Here is a 20,906-nt window from a genome sequence, read left to right on the forward strand (position 1 = left end):
CCTTAGCTGAGGGCTCAGGAAAAAACATCCCTCCCCCATGGTGGCTTTGTAATGTGTCAGTTTGCCGAGGCTGAACCTTCTTTTCCAGAATCCCCTTTCTTATAAGTTTCCGGTTAAGATCAGCCCCAAAGGAGATTGCTGTGGAGATTTGGAGGGCCAATGTGAAGCAGCAGCCATTTTTGTAACCCACACGCTGTCACTTTGGGCTGGCCTCCCTTGTTGGCATGAGGCAGCGGCTGGACCTGCAAGTGCTGCACCCTCCCCTGCGTCTGCTTCAGTTTCTCTAACTCCTGGGCCTTGTCAGGTGTGTGTGCCTGGCTCTGTGGCCGAGGGCCCTGGCTTCTGCAGGACACCCCCAGTGCCAGAAGCAACATGAACTGACAGGGTTTAGACATGGGTTCAGTCAGTACTTAGGGCTTCGTCTCGTTGCCTGTGGTTCTAGCTTGTTCCTCTCCTCCTCTTTATACCGTCTCCGTCTTTCCCTGGCTTCTGCCTACACTGCAGACTTCAAGCTCCAGCATCAGGGCAAAGACACCAGCATTACAGAGGTTGCTTTACCAGCTCCCACAGTTACATGATGACAAATTCCTGTAAATATTTATCTTTACATGTATACTTATATATGTACACACACACACATACTCCTCTGGTCATTCTGCTTCTCTCCTTGAACCATGACTGCCACACACCTCTGTCCCCTAGAAGCCACTGTTTTATTCACTGCTACTCTATTAGTGGCTTGGGCAGAGGTTTTGGTGGACAGTACAATTTGGGACATCTAGAGTCCTACCCTCTGGAATTCTCCAACTTACAGCAGTTCCATACTCCCAAAGAATGTAAAGTAAATTAAAAACCCCAACCCTCTCTGGTAATTCCTTCAATACCCAGTAACAAAATAACCCACAGCACCGAGGGAGAAAGCAGCTCAGTCCAGCAGGAGACAGAAGAAAATTGGAAGAACGAGGGCAAAGGGAACAAAATGGTGGACATGAGCTCAAGTAGCAGCAGTAGCCACAGCCAGAAGCCAGGACAGGCAGTGGATATGGATCCTGAGCAGAGGAGACAAGAAGCTGGAATTCCTTTGGAGTTTCGAGAGCAAAAGAGCTTGTTGTTGGCAGCCCTGTGGTGTTATGTGCCTCATGAAAGACACTTGTAGATGCCTGTCCACACCACCCACACACACAGCAGGTGGGGCTGGAGTTCGCAAATATATACCCCATGTCTTGGCTCCTCTGGGTACCAGTGATTTAAGGTGTATTCAGAAGGCAAGAATTATTTAAAGATGCTGTTTCAAGGAATACTGATTTATCACTTAGACAGCCTACAGTGACTTTTGGTCTCATTGGGGATAGAGTTCAAGGTTCCAGGTGGTTGGAATTCTGTTAGAAGCCAAGTACAAGGAGGGATTGGAGAAGACCCTCTGAAGAAGTGTCATCATTGTCTCTATCGCTCTTTACCACGGAAGCCCTCAAATCTTGGAATGTTGAGGAAAACACCACTAGTGAGGAAAGAGTGGGAACAAGCCTTCCAGAAAGTACCTCTGGGCTGTGGTGCTATGCCGGCAGGTGAAGGGAGTTATCAGGAAGGTGGTAGTTTAGAAAGTGGGGAAAATATTCATCCGAAGACTGCCCCCACCTCACACGCTGGTTGGTTTTGAAGTTAGACCTGTTGATGCCCGGGAAGTCACCTTATGTTTCTAACCAGTGAGAGACCTAAAAGCAAGCTGTCATCTTGGACTGTTAAAGAGAACATTTTCCTAGAATCATAATACCACTGTCTCGTCAACTTCCCACTTCCTCTGCATTTTATATTTTATATCTATGTTCATGATTGTGACTCTTGGGCATCAAAGAAAGATTCGTTGCCCTCGGTATGGTCCATGTAAGGAGGCAGGAAGGTCCATAAATACACCTTATTTTTTTAAGTTAGCTTAATTGTTTTAGGAGTTTCCTTTGCTCTGATTTCCATAATCCTTCGTGTCTGTTCCCATAGAAACCCAAACAGAGATCATTCTTTTCACTTCCCTTGGTAACCGTTTCTGTTTGGCTCTCCCAACTCCCAGGACAGCAGTTCCCGCACTTGGTTCAGAAGAATACACGATGCCCCAGTGAATGAATCTTGAAGTAGTTCCGTTATCCATGAAGTCAGCCTCTCAGGTCTGAATAGCTGAGGTCTTACTCTCCGTTCTAAAAATGAAACAGAATTTGGGTGAGCCTAATTGAAAAAAAATGTTTACAGTGGGTTTACATTAATTGGTCAGTGAGAGTTCTCTGGGAGAGTGTCTCTAAGGATGCTGCCCCAGAGCTTAGTGATCTGTATTCCTGAGCATCCTGATTGCATCTTGGTGCCTCCCATTGGTCACTTCCAGGTCTCCTTCCTCTCACTGCATTGTGTGCTGTTTAGCCATGTCCACAACTCTTTGTCAATATAAAATATGATCCTGAGCACCATTTCTTTCTAGATACAGATACCAATCTAGTGCCCTCAGAATTCTTTAGATCGAAAGTAGAAATTAGCACTGCCTGGCCCAAAAAAGGCAGAAAAAGAGAATGCAACACCTAAAATACTACTATGTAAGGTTATATCGACAGTTTTTTCTTAAATACTACTTTTATGTACAACAAAACCAGACATCCTGGCTACACCAGGATCATGAAATGAAAAAGGGTTTTGGGCAGAAAGAAAAAACTTTCTGAGGAAGGATAATGATTTTAATTGCTGCCCTCAGGGAAGAACACAGATGAGGATGAAGCTATCCCAAATTAGCAATTAGATAAATCTTGAGGATTATACCATGACAGGATTTAAATTCCATTTCCAAAAATGCACAACTCCACTGGAAACTGAATGAACGTGATTGCGGCTATCTCTGTTTTTGACCAGTGCTCTTGCAGCTGTGAAATCGTGACCCACACTGAAATGCCTCGCTGAGTCAGCCCTTTCTGTGTCCTTGTACCCACAGCGCAAATCTGTCCAAGGCCGCCTGGGGAGCGTTAGAGAAAAACGGCGCCCAGCTGATGATCCGCTCCTACGAGCTTGGGGTACTTTTCCTCCCTTCAGCGTTTGTAAGTTCACGTTTGAAACTGCCTGGTCAGTCATGTGTGAAATGAATTGGGTGTTTATGTTCTCTGCTTTCCTACCCCTGCCGGTGCCCACCCGCTGGCCTGTGCTGATGAACTTATGCAACACTCACTATTCTGGGTGTGGTGGGATTGCTGCTCTCAAATAGTGGACCTGGTTAGAGATTGAAGATTCTGCTTTGGGTAAAGTAAATAACAATATTTAAATAAATACTGTGAAACCCGACATGATTTATTATAAAGTGGTAAGTGACAGTCACAGAAGGAATGACTCAGCCAAGTGTGAGGCGTTTCAGGTTGGGGGGATTGGAGGACGTGTTTGGAAGCAGGAGGGCTTGTGGGGGGGAGTTAGAAAGATGCTTAGGATTTAGAGGAGTGGGGGGATTACCCCACATGGGGGAGTACCCCACATGGGGGACGTGGCATGGAGACAAGCCAGGAGCAGGGAAGCTCGTGATGTCTGCTGGAGAAGGAGGTTCAGGCAGTCGCAAAGGGCACGTGCGATCAGACTCAGTGGCGAGGTGCCTAGAAAGACACCGAGTTGGAAGCTGGGTCTCTCTCGAGGCGTCCAGCACAGTCAGCTTGTCTCCCAGCTTTGTAACAGCTCTCAGTTTCTGCGGCTGAACACCAGACAGCGTGGCTGGGTTTTGTGTAAGGACCAGGTTGTACAAGCCATGTGTTTCTCTCAACACTAGAATCACTCTTGGCCCAGAGAGACGGTCCCACGCTAAGAGGCACGCAGGCCCCGAAACCTGCCGTCTCGCCCCCTCACACTCACTCTGGGCACATGCTCATTGGTGGAAATTGGTGGAATGCAGTCAGAACTGCCCACATGATGAGGTGGCTGATGCCTTTTTTTTTTTTCCCACCACTTGCTGTAGTTGAGTTTGTGATAAACACACACACGGTGCGGCCCCACTGTAAACCGCTTGGACTGGACCAGAAGATTTAGCTAAGGGAGTGCTGTGTCTTTGTCCTTAGGCTTAAGTCCAGACCCATGTAACACGTGGGCATCATCTTAAAGTGCACTGGGGAGGGCCCTCCTGCCAGTCCACCAACTCTCCTTGCTGTTTCTCTTCTCACAAGTGCTTTGGTGAAGAGCTCTGTTCTCCCTTTGTCTCTCCTCCCCTCGCCAATCTTGATCCATCCTTTTCTTCTCTATCTCAGAGGGTTTCACTATAAAACTAACAGACCTCTCCTGAGGGTAGCATAAGATTCCAGTACATTTTCTTTCTTTCCTACAGTCAAACAGAGCAAGAGGTAGCACTGCTTGCAGCCAAGGATTTCTACTTCCACAGTCCTGTAGGTAGATCGTTACCCGCTTTCTGTAGACAAGGATGTGGCTTCCCTGAGGTTCCACAGCTGAGGGAGTTCCAGTCTTTCACTGGTCCTTCCTGTGATCTTTCAACTTTATCACAGGAAAAGAGTAAATTCACAATGCTAGGGTAATAGTATTTAGTAATTGAGTGTGCTTATAGAGACTATAGCTGTAAGAAGACGGCAGGTTCTCCAACAATCAGAGTTCCTGGGCATGTCTCAAGATCCTAGAACAGTGCTTTCACCAGGCTTCCTCCAGAACACTGATAAGGACCCACCAATTGCCACTAATCTTGTCATCAGACATTCTCCCATCTGAGTGGGTTGTCTGTGTCCTTCAGGGAATCATAAATGACTCAGGCCAGGTGCTGAAATTAGGCGTGTGGATGATACATAGAAGTATTTGACCTTGCCCTCCCAAGGAGCTAAAAGTCAAGTTGAGCAAGAAGGTCATCAAATAGGCCCCTTGTTTGAGAGACATCCCAGGGGCAAGTGGGGTGCTAAGACGCGTGAGGAGGGCACGTGGGAGGCTCTTAGCAAAGTCTGTTAGTTGACGTTGCTTCCTTTAAGCCCCTAGAGTACGCACCGTGCTTTCTGTGAGGAGAGCAAAGCTATGGAACAGTGGCTGCGGAGACCACATGGATTCAGTCCAGTGGGTGTTGGGTGTGCTAGGTGCTTAAATATGTTCACATATCTGTCATACGCAGTTTGCACTATGGACTAGCTCAGCTGTAGCTGTCTTGTTGAAATTAAAGAGTGTGCGCATGCACTCTCTCTCTCTCTCCCATGAGATTATTGCATTACAAATGCCAATCCCTGTATATTCATTTAATGTCTTAAAATTTTCTGTATCGTTTGTAATCTTAAAGTGGTTACTGACAATACATGCAGTTTGTTGTGAAATGAGGCCCAGAGTTATTTCGTTCTTTAGATTTCCCGTTCAGTACTATCAAGACATGCGTTTTAAAATTTTTAGTTACATGTTTGCCAAATAGACTTAATACCCAGTTTTGTAGTCGTTCTTCTGACTGGACATCATCCAGAATCCGGTTTCTTGAGATAGGCCACCTTCGTGCCTCCTAGGCAGAACTCCATGTCCAAAACACCCCCATTTCTGAGTTATCAGCAACCGGAGTTTCCACCTTTGTCCCTCACCAGTAGGCCATCCTGATCACTGTGTTCCAGAAAGCTGGCTTAAGGCCAGCATTGCAGACAGTCAAGTTTTGTGCCCAGAATGGCACAGTCTCAAACACTGCAGAGGCGGTCACCTAGAAGGAACCCTGCAGCTCTCTCCTTTCCCACAGCCATGATGAGACCTGTCACTCAGGAGACAATGGCCCTGTGAAGTCACACTCTGTGGCCTAAAAACCATAGTGGATGGAGAGCCAGCATTTCCCATTCACAATAAAGATACTATTTGCAACCCTCTGGGGTTGGTCTGGAAGCTGATAAGTCCCTGGTAACCAAATATTTGTTCTCCTTTTTTCTGCTTCTTTTAAACGAATGAGTCAGTAAACACATCATTTTGAGATCAACCTAACTTTCCATGAAAGCATGGAGTCAGTAGCTTTCCCTTTGATTAGGAACACATTCAAGAATTTGGGGATTTAGGTCAAGGTGCGTTGACCGTTACCCAGCACTTAGCTATGGTTGCTACATAGTGGGTACTTAATAAATGTTTTTTAACTTAAATTGAAAACATTGTTCTTTTGAGGTCTAATATCAATTTATCAAATATATAGTTTTTGTTGGGTTGTCCCTTAGATGTATTTAACTTTTAGATTAGACTAATTCATTTAGATTCAGAAAATCTCAATAAAGGAAAGATCTGCTGATTTTGAAGATCAGTAGCTGTATTCCAAACCGTGAGGCATCTGTGAATGTATCAGGGAGAGAGAAGTATTTCTGTCTTTGAACTTCATGCAGTTTGGTGTTTACTGAGCACGTACTTTGTCGGGTGCTGACCTAGACTTGAGCTTGCATAACAGTTGTGGCTGGAACGCCTCCTCCCTCTGGGAATAATGCACATAACCTTCTGAGAATCATGGCTCAGTGTCCAAAACTGTTTCCTCCAGACGAAGGAAGCCTGAACATCCCTGCGCTTGTGCTGGGGCTGAGAGCCATCCCAGCGCCTCCTGAGGCCCAGGCTCACCTGCTCCTGAGATGGCAGGTTCTCTCTTCTGTGATCAGAGTCAAAAATGGTTCAACCAAATCCCCAAGAACTTTCAGTCTTCAAGTCTCTACTTTCTCTTTTTCACCTGCCTTTAAACCTTCAGTGGCTCCTCTTGGCCTACGAGACAACGTCCATTGTCCTTTGTGTGACATCAAGGCCCACTGTGAACTGAAACAGCTCCCCACACACCCCAGGGCCCTGTCCCCTGCGAGTACTTGTTGGCATATGGGTGAGGTGGGCTGTGGCAGCAACTGCCACCTACTCATTGTGTGGTCCTGAGCTACTGTTCTTTGCCTCAGTTAGAAACTGAAATAACTGGAAAAGAGACAGAATAGAGAAGAACACATTGGACAGACTCCAAGGACCAAGAAAAGGAACTCTCCCGGAGCACACAGTTTGAAGATTAAGGACTTCAGATCTATAGGAGCCAAAATGACAGACAGAGAGTGGAGTTGGGATCCTGCTTACAAGCTGTCAGACTTTGGGCCTGTCACTTCTATAGGCCTCCTTTCTCTTAGCTCTGAAATGGGGACAGTGTCAGATCGTTTGAGAATTTGGAGCTGTTACCTTTGAAGTGTTTTGGTACTTAGTGAGTACTGAGCACAGCTTGCAGTTAATATCAGCAGCAGCTGTGATGGCTTGTAAACCAAGCAGTGCCACAGAGAAGGCAGAGACTGAATTTCAAGCGAATCACGGTCTTGACGTCACACCCATGACATGTGGTGCTGCTACATTCTCTCCTTTTTTTTTTTTCTTTTTTTTTGTTTCAGGAAGATTAGCCCTGAGCTAACTGCTGCCAATCCTCCTCTGTTTTCTGAGGAAGACTAGCCCTGAGCTAACATCCGTGTTCATCTTCCTCTACTTTATATGTGGGACGTCTGCCACAGCATGGCTTGCCAAGTGGTGCTGTGTCCGCACCCGGGATCCAAACTGGCGAACCCCGGGCTGCCGAAGCGGAACGTGCAAACTTAACCACTGCACCACCAGGCTGGCCCCACTTTCTCTCCTTCTGATGTGCACTCCATCACACTCACACAGCCAGCCCTCTGCTTCTCAGAAACCCATCCTTCTCAGCCCTATCAGGTTTCCTCTCCACGAAGCTTTTCCTAAACCCCTAGCTGGAAAAGCTTGCAGCTGTCGGTCGTACGCAGCCTTACAGGAAGGACAAGACGGCCACCTTCCGTGACTTACTTCCTGGTCAATTAGTCCACCTTTGATTACACATGCTCCTTCTAGAAGGCTCAGCTGCCATTACTCTTTACCCAGGAAAATTTGATGCCTTGTGTAGGGTTTTACTGCTTGAGGATGCTCCTCACTTAGATGCAACTGACAAATTACATTTCTAACTGAAATTTGGGCATGTTTCTTGTGCTCAGTGATTGAGCGAAGCTGCTAAACCTAATCCGTCAGTGATAACCAGCTCTTTTGCTCCCAGAGCTGATGAAGGGAAAGCTGGTAATTTCTCATGCACGATACCTGTCCACCCTCTCACCTGGTGTTTTACGAATGTATTGTCTTAATTGTCTGTTAAGTATCTGTGCCTGGGAGGGTGCCTTCCTCTGTTTTGTAAAACGCCAAGTGATACCACTGTGAATTAGAAGACAGCCTCAAATTATTTGACATCCAGATTGAAGGGAAAAGTGGTACTTTTTTTATGTATATAGATAATACCCAAGAATTTGGATCAGAAATGGCATTCGAGAGAAAAGCCATATTGCTTCCTGTCAGGCCTGGATGGCTCAGAGCTTCTTGTATTTGTGAAGTCAGAAAATGGAGCCGACACAAGTGGGGCATCAGATCTGGGGCCATAAAGACTCTTAATCCTTTGCCATGATGCATTTGAAAATGACAGAAATAAGCCAGGAGCTAAAGAAGCAGGAAGTCCTTTTTACCTGAAATTCCGTAAAGTGTCTAATAATCATTAAATTGGCATCACCTCCCAACCTCTGTCCTCTTTCTTTTTAAAAACATCAAGAACCAAGGTTTCAAGATATGGCTCATTCTGTCTTGGCCTGCTGTAATACCGCCTTTAAAATTTTCAAGGAATTCTTCCTTTTATTGTGGTTCGTCTTGAGTGAACATGAGACTCTTTATTTGCTTGGAAGGAACATAGGACCAAGAGTCAGAAAGGCAGGGCTCAATTTCCAGCCTTGCCACGTAATAGCTGTGTGGCCTTGGACAACTGTTTAAGCTCCAAATTTATTTCCTTCTGTGTAAAATAGGAGTAATTACATCACAGAGAGCACACTGAATATACTTAGAGGCGGTACTAATTTATATCCGTGTGCCAGTCATTGTTCTAAATAACTTATTTAATAGTTGAGGAAACTCAGGCCCAGAAAGATTAATTTGCTTAAAGTGACACAGCAAATAAGTGATATACAAAGGTAAGAGATTATTCAGATTATCCTCAGACCCAGAATGTGTCTGAGGTGAGCTGTGAGGAGGGACACCAGTGCTGACTGTTGAGGTGGCCCAGCCGCCCTCTGCCGAGTGGGAAGAGGTGTGGAGGAGATGGCAGGCTGCAGTGTCCTTTTCCAGGTGTCCTTTGTCTCGCTGCTCCCTTCCTCCTCAGCCCCCAGTATGTCCCTGATGTTTATTAATTTTTCCTTCATTCTCTTTCAGATCCCTTTCTTTCTTTCTTTCTGTTTCCACTGGCCCCACTTTGATCCAGACTGACTCACCTCATTCCTGTCTCCGCTTTTGTTATTCTGATACTCACCCTTGTATCCCCATTGCCGTTCACTGATCCACCTCCGTTCCCTTTGCAGAAGCTCTGTCTTCTGGTTCTAGCAGTTCTCAGTCTGATCCATTCTCCAGTCTGTGCTAATCTGCTTTTATAGTGGGACCTTTCTTGCAGCTCCTCACTGTGTATCGAAGTAAAGACCACGCTCTTTAACTGGGGTCCTATGATGCTTTGGGTTGTAAGTGACATAACCAACTCAAAAGGTGTAACAAAAAAGGCAAACACAGGAACGTGTTGCTTGCTTCAGGCTGAATCCAGGGCCTTGGGCTGTGTTACCCAAGTTCAGTTTGATGGAGGTGAAAGCCCCCAGCAGCTTGAGGCTCACAGCTTACCAAAGGAACTCCCCACAGAGAGAGAGTCTCCTCCCCGACAGCTTCTGGCTTGGACCCTGTGCCCATCTGGAGTCACTTGGGCCAGGAGATGGGCCCAGTCGAACAGGTGTAAGCCACAGATGTCCACGCTGCTTCCTGTTCACAGCCGTCTCCAGTGTGGCTGAGTTTCCTCTCCAGTGCCCCCAGCTCTCCCCCTAAGGGGCCCTCTCTAAGCTTTTCCACCTCTGCTTTGTGTTATGCTGATCTCCTGATGTTCTTCTCTAACGTTGCTCTGTTTATCAAATTATACCAATTTTTCAAGGCCCAGCTAAAATATTTTCTATAAAGCCTTTCCTCATCCTGCAACTGGTAAAAGGTCATTTCTTCCCTTTCTGTCTAGAGTTTGTGCCAGTCATCTATGTGCTGCCTTTCTCTGTCTTACTAGCCACTGTCTTGAACCCCATGCCTTTCCATGAGGTCTTAACATCCGCAAAGCACTTTCATGTATGGTATTTCAGTTGCTCTGGTGCAGAGGCCTGTAATCAGAGAAGGTACTTTAATCCCATTTTTACAGCTCAGCATTGCTTGCACACCAGCTACGCACCAAGATGTGCTAGGTGCTGAAGTGAGAAACATTAATATGATAACCAGATGCTTTATCATTCCGGTTTTACAAATGAGGAAATTGATGCCTAATAAGTGGCCAAGTGTTCCTGGAACATGCAAACTCTTTGCCACCCCTGGGTCTTTGCAGATGCTGTTACCTCCACCTGGAAGATTCTTTCCACTCTCACCTGGCAAACCCTACTCATCTTTCAGAGTTTAATTAAAATGTCACTTTTTAAGGGAGACTTCTGCTGACCATCTGCTCCCCCAAATCTAAAACAGGCCTACTGTTGTCTCTCCTAGTACTCCCGTTTTTCCTCATAGTGCTTATCACCAATTGTAGTTATTTTGCCCTTATAAATGCATTTGTTGAATGTCTCTCCACTAGACCGTACACCTCACAATGACAGGGATGATGACATTTGTGGTAACTCCTGTATACTCGGTACCTGGCATCCATGCCGGACACACAGGTGGGACTCAGGAAATAATGTGTCAAATGAATAAATGCAAACATCAGCCATTCTCACAGCTCAGTAAATGCCAGAGCAAAGGCTAGAACTGAGATTGCTGGAGCTTAGGTCAACACGACGCCAACTCTTACCGTGTCCTACACTGTGCCCTTGAGCAGCCTCCCCTGCGAAGTTATGTGATCACCAGCGCTGAGAGCTGTAGTCCTGGCTCTTTGTATGGCTTCCTAAGACGTTAGCACTGTTTGATATGTGGGTGTTTAGGATATGAAGAGTGGAGATGTGTTTCGATAGGTGGACAGAAGGAATGAGAGACAGACGGACAGACCTGCAAATAAGGTGCCCAGATAATCCACAAAGGAGGTGACTGATGTGTGGGAGCCTGGGGAGAGCGAAGCCAACGTGTGAAGCCCGTGAGCTCCTCTCTGCACAGGCCCTGAGGTAGAAGGCAGAGGCGGCCTGGGTACGGGGCCTGAACCTGCACCCTGATTAAGTTGTAACATTGATACTCTATTCCGGAGTCCTTGGATTAAACCTTCCATTTTGGTGGGTCTTGAAGAGTTTTCACTTTATATTCTTATCACATTATATTGAAACACTTTCATTATACTTGAAAGCAACTTTTATTTCTTCTTCACCAGAGTGAGCAGCCTGTTACTATAGCAATATTGAAAGTATTTTGAGGTATTTTTATATAGTGTCTTCTACACACACGCTGCAAACTGTATACCTAGTGGCTAATACAAATGGGCTGTAATACCCAAAATTGTTTTTCTCTTGTACCTTTATAGTCTCTATTAAGCTCTTGCAAACTTTGCTATAATTTAATTCCTGAAATTTAAATCTCTTATTTTTAGGAAAGATTTATTTGGGAGAGTTGTTAATATATTTGACCTATCAAACATTGAAAATAGCTCTGAAAGAACTTGAATTTTGTTGTGAGTGCTATAAAGAGTTGCTTCTTGAGGTCTTTTTTAGAAAATAGGATGCAATCATATTTTCCTTCTGTGTGTTTGCAGGGCCTAGACAGCTTCAAAGTGAAACAGAAATTCTTCTCGGACAACCAGGAGCCAACAGCCTCCTTTCCCGTGCCATATGATCTGCCTCCAGAACTGTACGGAAGTAAAGGTGAGACATAGATGAAGGAAAACCATGGGTGAATGTACCAAAGCAGAAGCAAACAGTGCCCAGGAGAAGCCATTGGTCTCTCAATGGGAGGCTGGCTTGTGGAACATTCTGGAAGCACAGGTTTGCAGAGGCCCCTTTACTGTTATGTCTGGGGCCACTAGCGCCACAATTCTCAAACTGGTTTGCTTCAGAACCCCTGTGCGCTCTTAAAATTATTGAGGACCACAAACAGCTTTTATGTACCTGGGTTTTTCTATCTGTTGATATTTACTACATTAGAAATTAAAACCAAGAAATTTTAAAAATTTATTAATTTGTTTTTTAAACATCAATAAATCCATTATAATATATACATTTTTATGACTGTTTAAAACAAAAAAATTTGTGAGGAGTGGCACTGTTTATATTTTTTGCAAACCGCTTTACTATCTGGGTTAATGGAAGACCAGGGGCGTTCTCATAGCTGCTCTGTTGTGATGTCACATGTCATGCAGCCTCTATACACGTGTGAGAAAGCGAAAGTGACAAATCATGACTTAATATTGTGCTGACAGTAATTGTGACTTCACAGACCCTTCCCCTTAAAAAAGAGGTCCCCAGGCCACACTTTGGCAACTGCTGCCCCAGCCAGCACTAGACTCTGACGTGCTAAGGGCAGTGGCCAGGTGTTTTTTCACAGTAGGAAGTCAGTGGAAGATCAGTTCAGGTTCATGGTGTTGTGGAGGACGGCTGGCTGGCGTAGGTGGCTCCACCCCCGTCCCAGGTCTGACCCAGCCACACACGCTGCAGCACTGCTTTTCTCAGCTCCCGTCTTTGAGGCAAGTTCGCACTTACCAGACGCTCACAGAAGGAAATGCATAATCGGGACATGCTTACTTATTTTTAATGGCAAATGCTCATATCACCACAGCCAGCGTATTTTACCCTGGAAGGTAGAGGCCTACACAGGTAGCCAAATCATAACCTACAGGTTTCTGAGTGCTGAATCTGAAGAGAGAAAATTCCTTTTTCGATTGGAAAGTTGTAATGATATCACCCCACTAATATTCCAAACACTCTGACCCCTTAACAGAGTCAGCCTTGTGGGGTGGGTCCCTTTCTTCCTTAGACAGTGCTGGATGGGTGCCAGCTCCTACCCACCCTCCCTCACCGTTTACGGCTTTCCAGGTGAACCTTACCTCCCCCTTCTGCTGGACCCATGTCTTTGATTATGTTGACACATCTAACAGTTAATCCTCTCTCATGCTGTCTGGTGTGCCAGCCTGCCTCTTGCAGGTGACTTTGTATATCTCTAATCAGTTGTGATGATACAAAGTTTCAGAAGACATTCTTGTCCCTCTCCTTTCCAAGCTGTGTACATTTTTTTGAATCCTCTGAATGTGTTGAGTTCTCTAAATTTGTTGTATATTCATGCATATGCATTTTTCACTAGCAGGATTATATAGATTTTATCAGAATTTCAAGGAATCTGTGACCACCTCGCCTTTTCCACACACACACGCACACACGGAAAACACTGCTTTAGAACTAGGCTGTGTCTATGTGCCGACCCCACAACTTACTAAGTGACCTTGGGCAGTTATTTGCTTTCTCTAGGCCTAGTGTCTCCATCTGCAAGATGAGGAGATGAGTGCCTACTGCCCAGGGCTGTTGAAAAGAGTAACTGAGATGCTGCGTGTGAAGCACTGAACACAGCATCCCGCTCAGCATTAGCAGTCAATAAATGTTGGCCCTTGTTTCTGTTGTTTAAAATGTCCAGTTCGGTTCCTGCATATCCTCGTGGATTGGTGTTCGTTCTCTCCCCTTCCCCTGGGAGAGCTGATGATGAAAAGAGCCTGAGGCTTTACACGACAGTCTAGTCTCTCACCTGCCCAGGTCACAGGACATGACGTGATAACCTGTCCTTCCCGCTTCTGGCTTTGAGCCGCACCTTTGTCTTTTCTCCCTTTCTTGTTCTTCATGTTTTGTTTTGTTCTTTAGCCTGAGTTCTCCTGAATAAACATGTTGGAATGACTGATTGCCTTAGGCTTCACTTCCTGGGGTCTGGCCTTGGGCCTTGTACTTCCACCCCCAGCCCCGGAACCTTGGCTGGAATTCCACCCCCTCTCTTTAATCCTAATCTCCAAAGGACTATGAAAGTAGGAATGGAAGAGAGAGAGAGGAGCCTTAAAAAATATCTGGAGTTCTCTGCAGTTCCAATAGACACAGGAGCCTAAAAGTTTACAACTGGGTAGCATCTTAGACCATCTAATGATAAACGTTTTACTTGGCCAGCAAGTAGAATATTTTCCATTGTTTAGCTGAGTTTTCCCTTTTGTATGCGTTTCCTTTGAAAGTACATACAAGAGAGACCTAGAGCATTTTATTTTTTTATCAGTACTACCTTACCTTACAGACTGCTTCAGCAGCATGTAGAATAGTGCCAGTGATCCAGATCTCACCATTTCCTGTATAGCCAACATTCAGGGGAGTCACATGAACTATAAAAAGGCATCTCACCAAGATTTGGGGAAGTGAGTGGCTAAGAACATTTCAAAAGCACTTGAAAAAGTGATTTTCAAGCCACTGTAGCACATGTAAGATCTTGTTAAATCAGATGACTATGCAAAAATCTTAGCAAAGAAATAACACTGCTGTGAACAAGTTAACAGTTCAGTACGAGAGACCACCAGATGTCCTAAAACCAAGAAACTGATCAAAGAAAGAGCAAAAATGAAGACTCAGCTGCAAGCATCCCTCGCGCCGTGCGGTACTTGCTGCTGATTCGTTCTCTCCACAGGCACATTATTGAGAACCTACTGTGTGCAGACACCATCTCAGTGCTTGGAATCTGTCTGTGAATCAGATAGACACAAATCCTTGCCCTCATGGAGTTGACATTACTCTTCTTCTAAAAAATTATGCTTAACCAAACTCGTTTTACTAATGGGAGCTGTAGTTTTAAAGGAAAACTTTTATAAAGCAAAGTCACCAATGTTTTAAATCGAACGTAAATTATTTCCGTACGTCCCACTTGCTGTGTGACTCTGAGCCTGCAGAGAAAGTGACATAGATGAGTGAGGAGTCTCTCCTGAGCACTCTCCCAAGGGCCTCTGCTCTGCACTCTGTTTTTAGCTTATATTCTTTATTATCTGATAGACTATTGAGAGAGCGAAACGAGGTGAGGTTACCTAAAGCCTCTTATTTGGACTTCATAAGTTATATGTCAAGTTTAAGAAGTAATTGAACCTACAGAGCTTCAGAGGTTTTAGTTATATTCTGTTTATTAAGTGCTCTGTTTATTTTTTTAAATACATATCATATACGTATACTAGTATTTCCTTTCAAATTTTTGACATAATTTCTGGTTTACAAAAAATTTATAAGAAAAGTATGAAGAATTCCCAAATACCCTTCACCCAAGTAACATTTAATCACATTTGCGTAATACTTCTCTCTCTTTTTTTGTTTGTTTTGATGAGGGAGATTGGCCCTAAGCTAACATCTGCTGTCAGTCTTCCTCTTTTTGCTTGAGGAAGATTGTTGCTGAACTAACATCAGTGCCTGTCTTCCTCTATTTTGTATGTGGGACGCCGCCACAGCATGGCTTGATGAGTGGTGTCTAGGTCCGTGCCCAGGATCCAAACCTCTGAACCCTGGGCCGCTGAAATGGAGCACACAAACTTAGCCGCTATGCCACCGGGCCAGCCCCTCTCTCGTTAACTTTTTTCTAATCCATTTGAAAGTTGCAAACAATGATGTCCCTTTATCTCAAAATACTCAATATAGATTTCCTAAAAACAGATGTTCTCTTACGTAACCACAGTACAGTTACCAAAATCAGGAGTTAACATTGATTCAATACTGTCATCTACAGAACTGATTGAAATTTTGTCACTTGCCCCAATAATGTCCTTGATAGCAGAAGAGAAATTCCAGGTTACATGTCGCATTTAGTCAGTATGTCTCTGTACTGTCCATTAATTTGGAACGGTTCCACAATGTTTTTGTTTGTGTGTTTTATAATATTGATACTTTGCTGAGCACAGGCCAGTTATAGGCTGTGAGGGACATTTTACATTGGGTTTGTCCACTGTTTTTTCATAACTAGATCCAGATTATGCACTTTTGACAAGAATACCACAGAAGCAATGTTGTGTTGTTCTTGGTGCATCATATGAGGAGTCACATGATATTGATCTGCCTGATTACTGGTGAAGTTAACTTTGATCAGTTGGCTAAGGTGGTATCTACTGGGTTGTACATAATCTTTTGCAGCTGTAATATATTTCAAAATTTTTAAAGTTTGAAGTGTCTAGAACTAGGCTAATAAGCTGTGTAAGGTAATTGCTCAGTAAAAGAGGTCCTTAAAACTCGCTTGGCACGTGAGCTATGCATGATACGGATTTAGCACATCTATAGTCTATATAATCCTCAAAGGGCTTTAAAACCATTGGTTTCCAAATGGTTTAACCTTTCCCACTACTGTTTGATTAATTTAAAATAATTCTTTGCATTTAGATAGTATGGGAGTAAACTTCAGTCTAGACCCATCAGAATTATTTCTAAATAGTAGAGGCCAGATTCATAAAGTATTTTTGTAAGGGAAACAGAAAGATGATTCAATTTTCTAATCCAAAGAAAATACAAAAGAGGTAGGTCACTTAAAATCGTTGATATTTTTCATTTTAATTTTTAAGGACCTCTTTTTGAAAGATCTTTAGAAATGAGGGTTTTTTTTTTAAATGAGGCAGGCAATGAGGTTTTTTTATCATTTCATTTAATAAAATCGGTGTTTCATGGCACAAACAACACTGAAGCTAAACTTCCAGCTTAGCTTTCAAAATTACCTTGTCATCAGAAAGCTTTAAGGAAATCTAGAATTATCAAAGTAAAAAAAGGTAATTTATCCGATTACCTGGAAGTAAGTATTTTTAGCAATTTGAATTATTCTTCCTCCCACTAGATAGATTGTTCTGTTTATATAATCACAGCTTAATAGCGGGGGTTCTTCACTGGGAAAGATGTTAATGAGTCTCAGAATACGGATACTACAATTACAAATGATTGCATTTCTGCGGTTGGGAACCCAGCGTAAAATATTTTGGAGCTTTCCTCCTATTGCAAGCTGGCAAGTCTTTTACACGTTCCTTCATCTCAGAGTACTCTAAAGTGGCATCAGAAACTTATGCTTGTTGGTTCATCTCTTTGGCATCACACATACATGCATATCCCCCCAGTGCACATGCCTGGTCTGCTTGGCCTGATTTAAGGAAAGAATTAAATTGTCAACACAAATAGTCAGTAATCCTATTGTAAAAGAAAAGGGAGAGAGAGTTTTATTTGAGCCAAAACTGAGGACTATAGCCCGGGAGCCACAGCCTTCACAAAGGAAGAAAGCACTCCATCAAAGAGTTATTTTTGGCACAGTTATATACCATTTCCAAACAGAGACATACACCAAGCATGACAGGGGTGCATTCTTTCAAGGTCCAAGAAGATATTCTGTTAGAGACAAGCACGTACACAGCAGGCCAACATGACCCTGGAGTCAAGAAGAGACATAGCTTCAAAGAATGCTGGCATCATAGGAAGGGACACATCAATCTTGTCTTCAAAGAGTACATTCTTTACTTAGGATAATGATTAGAGTAGATGTACAATGTGTGTTTGACGAGCTGCAAGCCAGGCCTCTTTGGTTCAAATGAATTTAGGCCAAATCAAGTCTAAACCAGAATGGCTTCCCCATACACCTAAATATATAAAATTTCTTATATTGAAGTGATTGCTCAGGTGACAGACAGTGGCTTCTGGAAGTAGTATATCAAGTTCCCCTGGAAAGAAGACAGTGGGAAGTGTACATATTGGTGTTTGGGCCTGGGGGTAAGTGAGGGTATAGTCCTAAGTCCTTAACCCAAGAGCGGTCTCTTAGAGGATTAGAGGAAAGAGCTTATTGCCTGACTAAATAGAACAGGATTTTGTCCTGTACTCGGGTTTGTCTGATTATTAAAAAGCCTGTTAGGACCTACGTAGCACATAGGAGAATGGCAATCCTCACCCTCTATGATCTGAGCGTGGTGGTAATTATAATAATAATAAAATAGCAGCTAGCATTCATTAAGTACTCATGTGCCAGGAGCTGGTATGAGCACTTGACATGAATTAATTCATTGAATCCTCACTATCCTATAATACAGGTCTAGCCCAAACTCTGATTATGTCAAGGTCACCTTTAGAACTTGATTAAAAAATGCATATTGCCAGGCCCCAGCCCAGAACTACTGAAACAAGCTCCCCAGCGGTGGGTCCTCAGAAAATATCAGCAATTCTGATGTCCACCCGGTTAGGGAGCTGCTGCGCAGACGTGGTGAAGTTCAGAAATCCAGCACCATGGCTTGTCTGTCTTCCCCACTGGGCTGTTAACTCTGAGAGGACCTCAGCTTTGTTGAGCTTGTCCCTGTCTCCATCCGTAGCACCTAGCAAAGTCTGAGCATCTACCCAGCACTCAACAGATATTTCAGATACATGCATGACTGTATCAGGAGGCAAGTTGTCCTCTCATGGGACAATTTAGGAGGATTGGTTTAAAAAGGCCTTCATCTCAGCCACTTAGTAATGCTGATTTCCAATAGGAAAGGGTAAAAAGACACAGCAGACTCAACCACCCTCTTTTCACCTCCCTGTTGGCCTTTTTTGTGGCTTTCCCCCAAAGTGGTGGTAGGCCTTCCAGCCAGCATGGGAAACAATCAGCTTGTAGTGTAGACATTTGCAGTGGTGGTCTTGAAGTTACTGACTGAGGGGTGAATGTTGGCATCACAAATCCTGCATTGGTGAAGAATCTCTCTAATAGCTATTCGTGTAGCAAGAATCGGGGTGTCCTCTGCCTTGGGAATGAAGCAGAGCTGTTGTTACCCACAGAGCAATTTGCAGGAAAAAAATGGGTAAATCAGAGAAGTCCAGCCACAGAAGATGGTGTTTCCGATAGAAGGGAGCAGGTGTTCTGTGAAGGCCAGTGAGTTGCCACGTGGAGTCAAGTCTCCAGCCCTGCTAGTCTCTCCCTTTTTATGAAACAAGCGTGACACAGGCCCAGGTTATGGCTCTCTGACAAGCTCGTCAGTCACCAAAAAGTGTGTGGTTTCATGCTTTCACACTATCTCAAGGCCAAAGACGAGAGAACAGAGTTCTGATAACTTGTTGGCCCGTTTGGCCTTCTTTTCCTACGCATCCTGCTGGGCGGGGCTGTTCGCAGGCTCACTCTGTAATTATTCAACACAAATGGTGAGGCTGCAGGGGGAGAGCAACAGAAACCATTGTTTGCCAGGCCTTCCCCCGAGCTGCCATCTGCCTGTATTCAGGAGGAGGAGGAAGCCTCCCCCAGCAGCAGTTGGCCGAGCCGAGCAGCTTCAATGGGATGGTCCGTCAGCAAACCTGCTGAGTGGCCAGTTCAGTACAAGCACTCAACCCTTCGGAGTTGTTCCATCTCTCAGGCTTATCAGGACAATAAATGGGGATTTATTTTTAATCCTTGCAATGTGTTTACACCATATCATCATGGTTCTTTTGATGGTTTGACTCTAGCAGTAGTAATGTGTGCTAAAAGTGATTTCTTCCGATATTTTCCATTTCTGAAACATCAGTTGAAGTAAGAAAAGTTCACATTTATTGACCTTCTACAACATTATGGGAACTTTCGCAGATGTTCTCTCATTTATGCTTCACAGTAATCCTGGCAAGTTGCTAATGTAGTTAATTCCCATTTCCCAGATGAGGAACCTGAGGCCAGAATCCAAATGCCTTCCCTAGGGTGCAGACAAGGGTGAAAGTGGGATTTGAACGTAGTCTTTTTTCCGTTGTACCACACCAAGGAGTGTTGCTTTCTTCGACATTGGGCTGTAATCCTTATAGAGAGAACTTCATGCCTCATCAATTATTAACCTTAAGGAACAGAACAAAAACATTACATGGACGTGTAGGAGCACTTGACATACTCACATCTATCAGGAGGCTTGATGGTATGTGACCATGACCAGCTAAGAGCAGGAAAATGGCCCTTGACTGTAGCAATTGTTACTGTTGGTTTCTCCAGCTTCTTAAAAAATAAAAGCTGCCCTTTGTTAGGTTCTCTCTGTGCCAGACTCTGTGTTTTGCACACTACATGGATCTATCTCCTTTAATCCTCATGACAGGTCCATGATAGAGGTACAGATAAGGAAACTGAGACTCAGAGAGGTGAAGTGACTTGTCAGTGTAAGTGGCAAGCCAGAAGGCACCCTTAGGTTTCTGCTTCAGTGTTCACGCACCCTGTGCCTTGACACGGATCTTTGCTAAAAGCGGTTGTCCGAAGTGGGCTATCGTCTCGGGTTGGTTCAGAAAAGGTTCTTCCCAATTTGTAGACTCCAGCACATGAGTGGTTTTATCCTGTCAGGTGAGTGAATTTTGGGTAATCCTGTTCAAATAAGTATTATATTTATGTAGTGTGTTTTTTTCCCCCAGATCGGCCATGGATTTGGAACATTCCTTATATCAAAGCACCAGATACACACGGGAATATGTGGGTTCCCTCCTGAGAATCTTAAGGCACTGTGAAACTCACGTGTAAGACATTGAGCCACGAACAATGCAGGTTCTTATTTGTGTTGGATGTTCACTTCCCTTCAGGTTTTATCTGAACCATTGAGGAACTCTTGGCAAAGGTCAATCTTTTGAACGTGGATGTTGATTATACTTTTAATGGTCATTATTAATATTTCTCACTAATAAAAAGAGATATTTTCTTAATTCACTTTTCTATGCCTTGGAATGAGAGCTATTAAACTTCACACTGTTAAAGGAATACAGAGATATAAGATTATCCTCACAATGCTGTGTAACCTCACGATGGCGTCAGCTCCTCTGAACTGAAGGTTGACTTTGTGCGTTGTGCCCCGTGGGAAAGGTGCTCTTCATTCAACCAAAACTTTTCAGAGGAAGAACGTGCCCTTTGCTTTCTCACCCAGCTCTCTCTCAGCTTCCTGAATGTGTCTTGGGTTGCTGGACATGAGTCTGCAGGTTCCTGGCACCTGTCGCTGAGGCTGGTGCGGCTACCCTTCAGAATCC

At 44.2% G+C, this 20,906-nt stretch overlaps 1 protein-coding gene across 5 annotated transcripts in view; it reads left to right on the top strand.

The window, feature by feature from the left end:
• Positions 1-20,588, top strand: part of TDP1 (tyrosyl-DNA phosphodiesterase 1) — an 81,658-nt gene extending 61,070 nt beyond the window's left edge. For 2 of the 5 annotated variants that reach the window (XM_070514187.1, XM_014832127.3), the window contains exons 14-16: positions 2,963-3,065; positions 11,723-11,831; positions 20,304-20,588. In XM_070514187.1, coding sequence (XP_070370288.1) covers positions 2,963-3,065; positions 11,723-11,831; positions 20,304-20,377 — 286 coding nt within the window. In that variant the 3' untranslated portion in view covers positions 20,378-20,588. Of the gene's footprint in view, positions 1-2,962; positions 3,066-7,340; positions 8,512-11,722; positions 11,832-13,427; positions 13,596-20,303 lie in introns of those variants that run through there. The other 3 variants (XM_044774184.2, XR_011504736.1, XM_070514188.1) reach the window with 3 other exon arrangements.
• The last annotated feature ends 318 nt before the right edge of the window (positions 20,589-20,906 follow it).

This window comes from Equus asinus, chromosome 7 (assembly GCF_041296235.1).
Source record: "Equus asinus isolate D_3611 breed Donkey chromosome 7, EquAss-T2T_v2, whole genome shotgun sequence".
Taxonomy (NCBI): Eukaryota; Metazoa; Chordata; class Mammalia; order Perissodactyla; family Equidae; genus Equus; species Equus asinus.